Source organism: Chenopodium quinoa, unplaced genomic scaffold (assembly GCF_001683475.1).
Source record: "Chenopodium quinoa cultivar QQ74 unplaced genomic scaffold, ASM168347v1, whole genome shotgun sequence".
NCBI classification, from domain to species: Eukaryota; Viridiplantae; Streptophyta; class Magnoliopsida; order Caryophyllales; family Amaranthaceae; genus Chenopodium; species Chenopodium quinoa.
This window is the reverse complement of record NW_018745026.1, coordinates 629,980-643,461: the sequence shown is the minus strand read 5'-3', so window position 1 is coordinate 643,461 and position 13,482 is coordinate 629,980. Positions and strand designations below refer to the sequence as shown.

The 13,482-nt window shown below is 31.0% G+C and overlaps 1 protein-coding gene across 1 annotated transcript; it reads left to right on the top strand.

Moving 5' to 3' along the window:
• Positions 1-3,441: 3,441 nt before the first annotated feature.
• On the top strand, positions 3,442-8,279 carry LOC110709069 (3-ketoacyl-CoA synthase 11-like). The gene is made up of 2 exons (XM_021887280.1): positions 3,442-4,300; positions 7,306-8,279. Exons 1-2 carry the CDS (start codon positions 3,536-3,538, stop codon positions 8,101-8,103), a joined length of 1,563 nt encoding a protein of 520 aa, XP_021742972.1. The 5' UTR covers positions 3,442-3,535; the 3' UTR covers positions 8,104-8,279.
• The last annotated feature ends 5,203 nt before the right edge of the window (positions 8,280-13,482 follow it).

The following is a 13,482-nucleotide window of genomic DNA, read 5'->3' as shown; positions in this document are numbered from 1 at the left end:
AATTTATAAATACAAAAATATATTTACTATGTTTAACAATTTTTCATTGTATTCTTTCCAAAAAAAAAAAAAATTGCCATGTAATTTCTCACCTCCACGTTTTTTTTTCTTTTCATCTGGTTATTATATGGGATTCGTTCAATATTAGGATATGACATTACTTATATATTTAGAATTGGTCTCAATCTCCTTAATTATTGTAAAATTTTAATAATAACCGAAGGCGGTTCATTATTTTAATTAATAACAAACTTGTATCAAGTAATCCAACCATTGGGTCACACGAAAGATAAGAAGATAATCATCTAATTTGTCAATTAGGTTGACATTAGCATAGCTCTAAAGGTGATTTAATTGAGAGTTAATTTATTTTTGAGGAATATGCATAGAGAAATCAAACCACAATAGCTGATATATAAGTGATCATTGATACCAAACTTGGTATATGTAAATTGTGACTTGGCTAGTATATAAGGATTGAGGACCACGATCCTATTTGTTATCAATTAAGAAAAATATTAGGATATTAATGCATGCACAGTATGAACATTAGCAATGTCCAAAATAATGTATGGTCGTAGACCAAATAAACAATAATATTGCGTTTTATAGTTAATGTCCTATTAGCATTTGGGTTAATGCCTTATATGCAAACGGAATCGAAAACTATATCTTTTTTTTCGGATCAAACATGTATTTCAAAACAATGTCTTCTCCAATTTGCTCACAAACCCAGATTTCGAAAAATTGTTATTTTTTTTTTATTTTCGTATACATATAATGACTGATTTTTCATCCCTTGTTTGCGATTATCCAATTAACATTTATTCTTTTAGGATTAAAAACAATCCAAGATTCATAAATGAATCCAAATTTCGAATGAACTCTTCACATATAATATGTAAATCGATGCATATTTTCAATTGATGTGCGAGTGTATTTACGGGACAAAGATTACCATAATGATGGTTAATCTCATCCATGGATAAACAAACTTGAAGAACAATGATGAATAATGAAGAACAATGATGAACTATTTTTTTATTTTGGTTATTTTAATTTAATGTTATTTTTTTATTTAATTAAAACTGATTTTAATAAATAAATTTCGAAAATCATAAAATAATTTTCATAATTCAATAATTATACTTTGGAAAATAAAAATTAAATTAGAAAAGAAAAATACTAAAAATAGTGTTTGACCAAGGTTGAATCCAAATTTCGAATGAACTCTTCACATATAATATGTAAATCGATGCATATTTTCAATTGATGTGCGAGTGTATTTACGGGACAAAGATTACCATAATGATGGTTAATCTCATCCATGGATAAACAAACTTGAAGAACAATGATGAATAATGAAGAACAATGATGAACTATTTTTTTATTTTGGTTATTTTAATTTAATGTTATTTTTTTATTTAATTAAAACTGATTTTAATAAATAAATTTTGAAAATCATAAAATAATTTTCATAATTCAATAATTATACTTTGGAAAATAAAAATTGAATTAGAAAAGAAAAATACTAAAAATAGTGTTTGACCAAGGTTAAAAAAAAATTAAAAATTCGACCAATGATAATTAAGTATATTGATGGTCCAAATAAAGTGGACCACAATAAAAACATCCATTTTTTTAAGTGCAGTGTTATAATTTGCCTTATTTGCATTGTTCATATACTTGACTTCAAATATTTATTAACCTACAATAAAACTCAATATAATTGAGCAATGTTGTTACATATGTCATAATGTATATATTTCTAATAAAATTATATACCCCTCGTACCATAATACATACGAGTAGTGGCGTAGTGCTTATTTTGTTCCCTCTTATTTTTTTTATTTTTTTTTTTTTTTGATCGAATTTAAAATATGACTAAAGATTCTCTTGTATATACACAACTAACATATCATATATGTATATAGGTACATGGGCGTAGATTAGGGAGTGCAAAGTCCTCTCTAGCACAGGGCCCTGATTATTAGAGGGCCTATTTTTTTCAATTCTTATTTAATTTTTTTTTACAGTGCTGCAACTTTCAAGAGCCTACTTATTTGTAATGCATATCATATTCCCTCTATTAATCCAAGCTCTCGTATTAATTTCTAACACTTTTCATATTCTTCTATCAATTCAAATTAGTATTTTCACAATTACATCAATTCAATTCCATGAAATTGTAATGAATATTTCCCCATTCCAAAAAATTTGGCGTAAAAAAGTTAATTTCAGTGAAATTAAAAATTAAACGATTCGTATTCCGTAACAACGGCAAAACATTTAAGCAATTAATTTTAATTTTTCATAATTATTCTTATCAAGCTGCTAAATATCTTCCCAATATATAAGGGTTACCTAATTGTGTATGGCGTAAATAATAGGTTAAAAATTAAAATTTTGTATGTTTTCTTTCAAATTATTAGTTGGTCTTGTATGGACCCGGTCTACAATAAATTATTGTAGACCCAAAATTTGACACTTTCAAATAATATAATCACATTCTGGATGATATAATCACATTTTTAGATGATATAATTATCTTTTTTGTGAGTCATATTTTGAATTATATAATCTCATAGTAAATCATTTAATGAGATTATATAATTTTCTTTAGGATGATAAAATTTAAAAATCATCTTTTGACTGATGTAATTTACTATTTGATACTTTTTATAATGATAAATTCACTTTTTGAGTGATACATTTACATAACAGTTTCAGAATGATATAATCACTTTTGTAGTAATATAATCACATTTCGTATAATATAATCACATTTGTATGGTACACTAGAAGATTGGGTCTATAATAAGTTATTGTAGACCGGGTCTATTCTAGTCTTTACCTCAAATTATTAAGGGCCCATTTTTTCAATTTAGAACAGGGCCCCCAAAAACATTGCAACGGCCCTGTATAGGTAGCATTAGATTTGTCCCATTTTTAGTTTATAAATCAGCTTTATTTCTTATAATTTTTGTTAATATTTTTAATTTAAGATATTGATGATCAATTCATCTTTCGTGATAGATGAAAGAGACGGTATATATGGGAGGGATAGAGTATTTGTATGAAGTATGTAATAGATTTTTTCAATAGACAAATAGAGATATTATTTATGACTTAATTTGTGTGTAAGCAAACATCAAGCTGTAACAGCTAAAAAAAGAGGGTGTATGTGACCAAACTAGAGAGCATATTATATGGTTCTATTGTTAAACACTAGAAATAGACTCTGAAGTACACTATTAACTTCATTGAACATAATTAAGGTGCACTTCCTTTTCTTCAACCTCAACTCTTTAATAACATGTTGGCTTATTTGCCAACCTTACATGTAAAGTAGTAATAAAACCTAAGTCAAACAACCATTCATATCTCTGCAATCTCAAAACTGAGTAAGTAGTTAAAAACATTTATTGCTTACTTAGATTTTTGTTCACTTTTATTGGCTATAAAGTGTTGAAACTAACTATTGCCCTTCATACAAACACCCTTACCTTTTTTTTCCTCTACCTTGTCAACAACTATGGCTGATCAAGTTAAACCCAACTCAAAAATTCCAATAATTTCTTCAAATGATACAAAAAATTTCCAACCATCAATTAAACTCAAGTATGTTAAGCTAGGCTACCACTATCTCATCTCAAACGCGGTATACCTTGGTGTCGTAACATTCCTAGCTATATTATCATCCGTCCCATTGCCAGCCCTAGTCACAAACCAAAATTTTGATCACCTTTGGAACCTTTTAAAACTCAACCTTTTCGCGGTAGCTTTGTGTCTTTCTATACTAGTCTTTTTAGGCACGGTACACATTAAGAGTCGCCCTAAGACGGTCTATCTAGTCGATTTTGCGTGTTGTAAACCCGAATCATCACGTAAAGCCACTAAGGTAACGTGCATGGAGAGAATTGTCAAATATGGTACGTTCACTAATGAAAATATCGAGTTTCAAAGGAAGATTTTCGAGAGATCTGGTGTTGGAGACGAGACTTATTTACCAGACTCCGTTATTAGGATCCCTCCTAAGCCGACCTTGGCCGAGGCTAGGAAGGAAACGGAGAAGCTCATGTTTGATGCTATTGATGATTTGCTTGCGAAAACAAGGATTTTTACTAAGGAAATTGGGATACTAATTGTGAATTGTAGTGTGTTTACGCCTTTGCCCTCTCTTTCGGCCATGATCGTTAATCGTTACAAGCTTAGAGGTAACATTATAACGTACAATCTTGGTGGAATGGGGTGCAGTGCTGGTCTAATTTCCATGGATCTTGCTAAAGATCTATTGAAGGTTTGTTGTTCGTTGCATTTTATTACATCAATTTTCTTCTTTTAATTATTTTTATTGTTGTGCTTTTATATTAGTCACGAGTAACTTGCTAGAAGTGTAGATTTTTGACTAAATTATGAGAAGATAATGTAAATTAAAATAAAAATGGAGATAAGATTGTTGAAAAAAAAAATTATTAAATTTAATTTTTCAATTTAACAAATTTATGGCTGGGATATTCAAGTGGTGATTATCAATATTCTAACAAGAACTTTAATTTAATGGAATTTCTTTTAAAGTTTATTAAAGTTTTCGATACGTAATCACGTGTGACATACTGTATTAGTTGACTAGAAATTTCAAGAGAGTAATAAAAATTGTGATAGATAGTGGGGACAATGATAACTGAAATGATAATAAGACAATCTCTTACAAGCAATTTTACAAGAATTATTGGGCAATATTTTGGGACATGGTGTAGTTATGATAAGTTGGCTTATGATGTATAGTAAGAAACATTCATATGGAGTTGTTCATTTTCCTTATTTGTAAGAATATGTTATATTCGATTTTTATGTAAGTAGTTGTCACGTTACCAATCTTATAACAAATCAATTTAAATTATGTAGTAGCTTCACTTTCTAAAGTGTCAAATTGTTTACTAAAACTTGGTCAATTAAGATTATATTAAAGTTGTTGCATCATTTTTCCTATACTAGGTGGTTCAATTGGATATTTTACATTGTCCAAATGAATTACAACTTATCATTGTCACACTACATAATCATTTTTCAGTCTCACTTTCATTTGACGAACATATGAGTTTTTAACGTTAGATGGCCCCTTCTGTCAAAAAAAAAGAAAAACGTTAGATGGCCCTTAATGCTTGCAAACTAGCTACTACATGAGATTAAGCCAAAATTTTTGGATCCTTTATTTTCAGTCTTGAACATAGTTCACTAGATACCCTTCGCTTATAACAATTTGTGCTTCATATACTCCAAAACTTTAGTACTCCGTATTGTGCACAAGTATTTAAATACTTTTATAAGACGGTAATCGCAACATACAAACATAATACACTTCCTAAGTTGGTCAATATTTGTTATTTTATGACAATATCACGTGCCAATTGGATTTTATCAAACCCTAATAATTCTTAATCTTTTCTTTTTATCATTATTTCGTTGTCATATACCTCATGTATTAAGATTTTGGTGAACATCTTTTATAGATTACATACAATTTGAGATATTACACACAATTTGAGATATAAAGAGATAAATCTAAACACGACATTGATGGGGTTGGCGGAGGTCATCAATGCTAATAGTTGTTTGCAAGCCTACCTCTACATGAGATTGAATAGGACACAAAAGTATACATAATCAATTCACTCAAGATTTTTGTGAAAGACCTATTTGTAGTACCATTCTCATAAATGCATCTATTCTGATCGATTGAAGGGTACAAAATTGTATAACTAATGCCAATTTATGTAAATATCAGCAATTGATAGTTTATTTATAGGAAAAAAAAGTACAATTGGTAGAAAAATAAGGCCCCACTTCATTGATTATATTCATATTCATTGGATATGAACTACTTTTGCTTTCACTATTTTTCTGCCTCATTTATTTTTTCACAGTCTTTTAGTCATACATTAAAACGTTCATCTTTATTTTTATTACGTAAAAATTATACTCTTAGAAAATTAATACGAGTACTAATAAAATGAACAATGAATTCTTTCAAAAAAATAAAAAATATACAATGAATTAAATCAAACAAAATCTCATACGATTATATTAGCTCTTGCAAAATAATAAAATTTTATGATCAAATTTTTTTCAAAGATTGACCCCTGATTTCAGCAATGGGGCAAAAAAATAGAGTTGGAGAGAGTATTCAAAAAAATTTCTTTCTTACAAAATTTATTTGTTAGACGTATGACTTTTCTTTCATACATTTATTTTGGGTAATAATTTATTATTTTTAAATTGGTTCGATTTTACTGATCACCTTTTTATAGCATTAAATTTAATATTTATTGTATTTTACTTTGAATGAAGAATTACTTTGTCTTGCTTTAGTTAGGTTTGCAATGTCTTAACGTGATAATTAAACTCTTTTGTTGCCGTTGTATGATAAAATTACTCATTTAAGGATGCTAAGTGACCTAATTTCTAAATGGTTTATCTACAATAAAGAGACATACCATAATAATCAAGATTAAAGTAATTTGACAATGAGTTATTTTCTAATAAGCAATTACTTGTAACTTTGTAAGTGCTTTTCCAAGATTAGATTCATGTGTGTTAACTATTGATATATTATACGAAGTATATAAGTTATTACTACTTTGGAATTAGATGCATGGCGTTCTAATATCTCACGTTGTCACATTGAGAGTGAGATTTCATGTCTACGTCTTGAATAGTGGTATCCATTTACCAACTAATCTTAGTAAGTTATATTTCGAAATTAGTAACAAGAAATAAAAAGTTATATAAATGTAAAATGTTACTCCATCCGTTCCATAATTTTGCTCTCATTCTCATTTGACTTTGTACAATTTTTAGAATGGTATAATTGAGTATCAATATCTATATATATTTTTTGTCAAAATATATCTTTTATTATGCATAAAGATTGTATCAAACTCCACATAAACACGAATCTAAGAATAATTTTCTGCAATTATGTACGGAGTATAAAGATGTATCAAACTCCACATAAAAGATGAATCTACAAAAATCTAAACAAGAAAATCATTTCAGGATAGAGGGTTGACTTGGGATTTATTACTACTTTTAGTGCAACTTTTATGGACAAAGAAATTTGATTAATCATATTTTAAGTTCTTTCAATTATATTGATCATTTGTGTTGTTTGAGCTCATTTAAAAAAAATGATTAATCAAAACATCAAAATATGGCCATTCTTTGAGAATAGAAGTTGTTAAAGTTTAGGTTTCATATTATATCAATGATATGCTTTGAATATAATTTGTATTGTTGTCAAAGGTGCATCCAAATTCGTATGCAATGGTAGTAAGCATGGAGAGCATAACACAAAATTGGTATTGTGGTAACAACCGTTCAATGCTCATTCCAAACTGCCTATTCCGAATGGGCAGTGCCGCCATCCTCCTCTCGAACAAGGCCAGTGATCGTAGTCGATCAAAGTACCGACTCGTTCACGTAGTCCGCACACACAAAGGTGCAGATGACAAGAGCTACAAGTGTGCCTACCAGCAGGAAGATGAACAAGGATATCGCGGTGTTGCCCTGTCTAAGGACCTAATGGCCGTTGCAGGGGAAGCTCTCAAGACAAACATCACCACTTTAGGACCTTTAGTCCTTCCCTTTTCGGAACAACTCCTATTTTTAGCTACTTTGATAGCTAAAAAGGTGTTACGGTTGCACAAGATTAAGCCGTATATACCAGATTTTAAGCTAGCTTTCGAGCATTTCTGCATCCATGCTGGAGGCAGGGCAGTACTCGATGAGCTCGAGAAGAATCTCGAGCTTACTCCCTTGCATATGGAGCCATCTAGGATGACTCTTTATAGATTTGGTAATACGTCTAGTAGCTCGTTGTGGTACGAGCTTGCTTACCTAGAGGCCAAGGGAAGAATTCGAAAGGGTGACAGGATATGGCAGATTGGATTCGGGTCAGGATTTAAGTGTAATAGCGCGATTTGGCATGCTTTACGTAGCATTGATGCTGCTAAGGAGAAGAACCCTTGGAGTGATGAGATTGATAGCTTTCCAGTTCATGTACCACGAGTAGCAGCTGTTGATGTGCAAACTAAGGGATAAAGACTTGATGAGTTTATGCTACCATTCTACCAATACAATTAACTACTTATGCTGTTTTTCTTGGATTTCTTGCAATTGTTTCTCTTTTTCTATGACGTTAACCAAAAATGGGGGGTGGGTTCAAATTGATCCATGTATTCTATAAGCTCTATGAAATTAAATTTGAATTTGGTTTATTTTGTAAACTGTATTGGAACGATTTAATATTTCCCCTTTCAATTCTTGTTACTTCGTACAACATAATTAGTTGATGTTAGTCCTTTTGTTTCTTCTTTATTCTTTTATTGGGCAATAAACTCACCTAGCAATCTAGCATTCTAGCATAGGTGATACCATAAACTTATATGTGGACACCACATCAATCAATTAAGATAAATGGTCAAATCATATCATGACATGTGTCATGATTAAACCCTAATGACTAACGGAGTTAACGGTCGTTGGTCATTAATGGCACCCGGTGAATTTTTAAAAACTAGTGGCATTTGGTGAATTCTGAAAAGTCTGATGGCATTTGGTGAATTTTTGAATTGCTCAGTGGCATTTGGTGAAATAGTTGTTTCTTTTAAAGATAAGATATTAGGAGAGATTAAATTAGGCACAATTTCTCACATGACCAAAACGTAATTTAACGAATATTCATATCATGGCAAGAAACAATTGGGAAAAAAAATTGGTGAAGCATGTTGTTAGTGAATCAAATAGAAGTCAGTGTAGGGGCGAGAAGTATTTTATTAGAATAGGCCGAGGAGTCGGTCTTGGAGCATATATAGGGTCATGTGCGTTTTTAGGATACAAACTACAATACATCTCAAACATGCTATACCTTAAAGCTAATAAATAAACCATGTTGACACTTGGACATGGATCGTGTCTTATTAAGATAGACAAGTCCCATTTTTTTTTTCTTTAGACACGAGTCAGATGACACCTCCTTTATGGCTTTTTGCAATTTTGTGGTATTATTTGTATTTGAAAAATAAGGAAAGTGCAGAAGATGACGCCAAAAGAGAAGCATTATTATTTTGTATATGATTTAAAAGAGCATTAAAAGATTGTTAACTGTATGTGACCATTGATTTAGATTAGATATATGTTGCTTGTTAATGCGCATTATGCGATCATGTGTCATATGAGAAATGTGTGAAGTGAGAAAGGATTAAAGAAAGGAGAATGAGGCAAGATATAATATAAATTAAGTTCTCTTTGTTCCTATTTTGTTGGCGTGGTTGGACCAGCATATTGTTTTAGGTATCTCAATTGACTTTAGTATTTTATTATACTAGTTGGAAACCGATCCCAACTCACTCACCCTAAAACTCACTCAATCTGTTCACACACAAAAAAAAATAAAAAAAATTCCCAATTCGTTCATCACCCTCAAACTCACTCAATCTCTACAAGGAAACCGATCCCAATTCACTCACCCGAAAACTCGCTCATTTGCCCCCATTTCTCCCTTTACCCCGATGCTCACGCCATGTCCTCTATCCAATTTAGGTTCATGAATCATCAAATTTTGTGTCTTGTTGAACCTTGTAGTGCTAGTTCATTACTTACTAAATTGCTACAATTTCTTTCTCTACTTCTTATTGTGGTATGGTTGGACTTAACTCACAGCCCACATGGATAGAGTAAGGAGGATGTGAGTTGTTTATATTGTAAATACTTGTATATGAGTTTCGAAATTGGCCTAAGTGTGGTTTTTAGCAAGTGTGTTAGGCTAAGTGGTGCATATATATTAACAATAACAAATATATATTAAAAACTTTAGCAACGTGGCCACTTGGCACGAGAAATTAAACCAAATAAGATGGAGTAATTTTTTTTTTGTCATAGATAATTCTTCCTTCTTATCTCTTTAACATAACTGTCAATTATTATTTTTGATCATTTATTTAAGATCGGTTTTCTAGATTGAACGGAATGAATACTTTCACTCAATCTTTTATTCTGTTCATATCTCCATAACATTTTAGTAGTTTATTATCATTAGCGTTAAACTCTCTCGAGTGTATGTAGGATTCTTTATATCCCAAAAACGTACTAATCAAAGCCTTGATATATAGCACAAAGGGGCAAATGATATGTTTAGAAAGTGTTCTTCATCCACGCTTAGCTTAGATTCCATTATTTGATTTGTTTTTCTGATTATTTTTCAACAGCAGAAGTCAAATATTCGCAAGTAGATATAATTCTTCGCCACAACTATACTAAGGGTCTGTTCACATTTACTAAACTGATTGGAGCTGAAATTAACTAAACTGAACTGAAATGAAGATGAAGTGAACAGGCCCTAATACCTTTTCATATTTACTGAACTGAGTTGAACTTAATTGAACTAAAATGATTAGAGCTGAACTGAATTGAATTGAACTCATTGGAGCTGAACTGAACTGAAATGAACTGAATATTTTATGAAAGAATGATATTAAGAGCTGAACTGAACTGATGAGAGCTGAACTGAACTGAACTTATTGGAGCTTGAACTGAAATGAACTAAAATTAAGCTGAAGCGAACAAGCCCAAAGAATGCACTATAATTGCAAAGCACTCTTAGATAAAATGGCTAGAAACAACAAGATTTGTTTTTATATAATCCATATTTTTTATTTTGTTTCATTGGTTGTAAAGAGAGCACAAATAGTATATTTTTTATCGCATCTTAAGTGCATGTACTTAGCGAGTTAGCGCAGTCAAAAACCGACCTGACCCGACAAATCAACTTCTACCGCAATGATCTAAATTTGACTTGTACTAGAACAATGGAGTGAAAGCAGTGATATGTAACCTGCCCTAACAAACTCGATGTAAACTGGCAACCAATTTGACTTGATACCTATGACCCAGACTCAAAGCTGCACTCGACTAAATATTATCCAACAACTGATTTTTAATTTGACATGACAATGATCGATCCAAACTCGAATTATCACCTTACTTATTAATTATAACCTGACACAACCTATTATAATTGATGCAACCTCGGTGATGACTTGTAACTCAATCATAATTGACTCATCATTGTTAGCTTGACTCATCATTGTTAACTAGACTCACCATTTACTTAGCCTAAAAGTAGCATAAAACTAGATGTCAATTAGACTTATTATTAGAGAAGCATCCATTGTGTAAACCTAATTTACAAAGAGTAGTTTTATCATTTTAGCTTACAAAGGAGGGGTAATTTTACCATTTCATATTATTAACGGGGTAGCTTTTTGATTTTATCTGTATTTGTTTAAAAAAAATAAAATAAAATGTGGATGATTTATAAATTTTGTAAATCAACCTGATAAATTTGAATTTTCTCCTATTTTTACCCAACTTGGAACAAGTTCAACCGAGATTAATCTTAAGCTTCATTTTATTATGTTTCTATTATTAATTAAGGTTTTAAATTTTGCTTAACATATTGATACAATTTAATTTGCTTATATCATATCGTCTCCTTGATACCTCTTGTATGCAATTATATATATAGGTTCAAGCAATACCATATTTATAACATTTGATTGAATTTTTAAAACGGATTGGAATTATATTGTTTCAACTTGTACATATTAATATTGCTCATATTAGATATTTAGCCAAAATAAAAAATGACTAAACTTAAATATTGTGTGATCCTATAAGCATCTGACCTAAACCTAACTTAAACATGAATTTACAAGCTATAAACCAACTCCAAACACAACTTGATACAACTAAAGTTAATTCGACCTAAATTTGACTTGAATCAAGTCTAGCCTGCAGGCTACAACTAAAAGACTTAGGCTGTGTTTGGTGAATAGCTTAAAGCTCGAAAGCTGAAGCTTGTAATGTTAGCTAATTTTGACTAGCTGATTTGAATAGTTTATTAACTTATTCTATAAAAGTGTTTGGTAAATAGCTGAATGTTTAAAGTTGATTGAGTTTGTGAAATGACCAATGAGCTAATTGTGGGGTATGTATTGTAGGTATGATTTTAAATTAAATAGGGGTATAAGTGTCATTACACCATAAATTAATGAATAAGCTAATTGAAAAAACTCATAAAAGGAGTTTTTTTTTTTTTTTTTTTAAAAAAAAAAAAACTTATTTAGTGGAATAAGGTCTTCATATAAGCTTCCCACCAAACATCTTGAATTTGCTTATTTAATAGTCAATGAGCTAATAGTGGTCAAATAAGCTAATTTTGCTCAAATAAGTTGTTTACCAAACACAACAACATACATCACTCAAACTCAACTTAATTATACTCAAACTTGGACCTAATATGGATAGATTAACCTGAGGCCGACCCGGTTGATCAGCCTGATTAACGAAATCTTGTTAATCAGCTGCATTTGTGGGCCCTCCTCAGCAAAAGTAATATTTTTATATTGAATTGTACTGATGGTGACATGGCTATGTTGACGTCCAAATTTTGCCTCGTTAAAAAGGCCGTTAGTAACGTCGTCTAATTCTAAACTAACGTCCTTCCCATCCTCCAAAAAAAAATAAAAATTTATCGTGGATCTGCATCTTCTTCCTCCTGCGACCTCTGAACTCAAATTACCCATTGGAAGCGACGACATAGCTCGCACCAAAGAAGATGTGGTAGATCGGTCAGGTAGTTTAAAATCAATCGACATTGCATTGCTCAATTAGCTCGGTAAGTTAATTTCTTGCTCTTCTCCTTAAATCGTACTTTCTAGTGATAATTTGTTTAGATATCATTGAAATTGTGCTCTGTACCTGTATTAATAAGAGTTGCGCATGCAATTGCTCTATAACTGTGCTTAATGAGAGTTGCAATTGCTCTGAAATAAGAAAGTGGTGTCGATTTCACATAAAATCAGGATTATGACGGAATCATGAGTTCATATAATTTAGGGTGTTGGGTTTTAGGTTTGAGATTGGATATTGTCCCCGATTTTGTTAATTTGAACTGTTTGTTCTACTTATAATTTTGTGCTTAATAAGATTAATAATATAGTATAAATTGTTGATTATTGTGAAAAGTATGTGAACTGCTGTTAATTATTAATCTTGTCATTTATGTGAAATCCTTTTAATACAATTGTGAATACAGGGATAATTAATGGAAAACAATGATCTACAACTTAGTTCTGTCGGGGAACAGGGGCATGTTACCTTGTCTGATCCAGTATCGGATTGTATGGTTTCTGAAGCAGGTCCTTCGAAAGACTATTGAGACAGTGGAAACCATTGTCTCAACTAACAAAGTTTCTGTATATGCTTCGGTTGAAACTCCTAGAGTAGGCATGGTATTTAAATCGTGGCAGGATGTTTGAATGCTATTATAAACAGTATGCTGAGCAAAAAGGATTTGGTGTCACTAGGGCTCAAGGATACCTTTCCAAGAAGGATAAGGAGAGGAGAGGGACAACATGG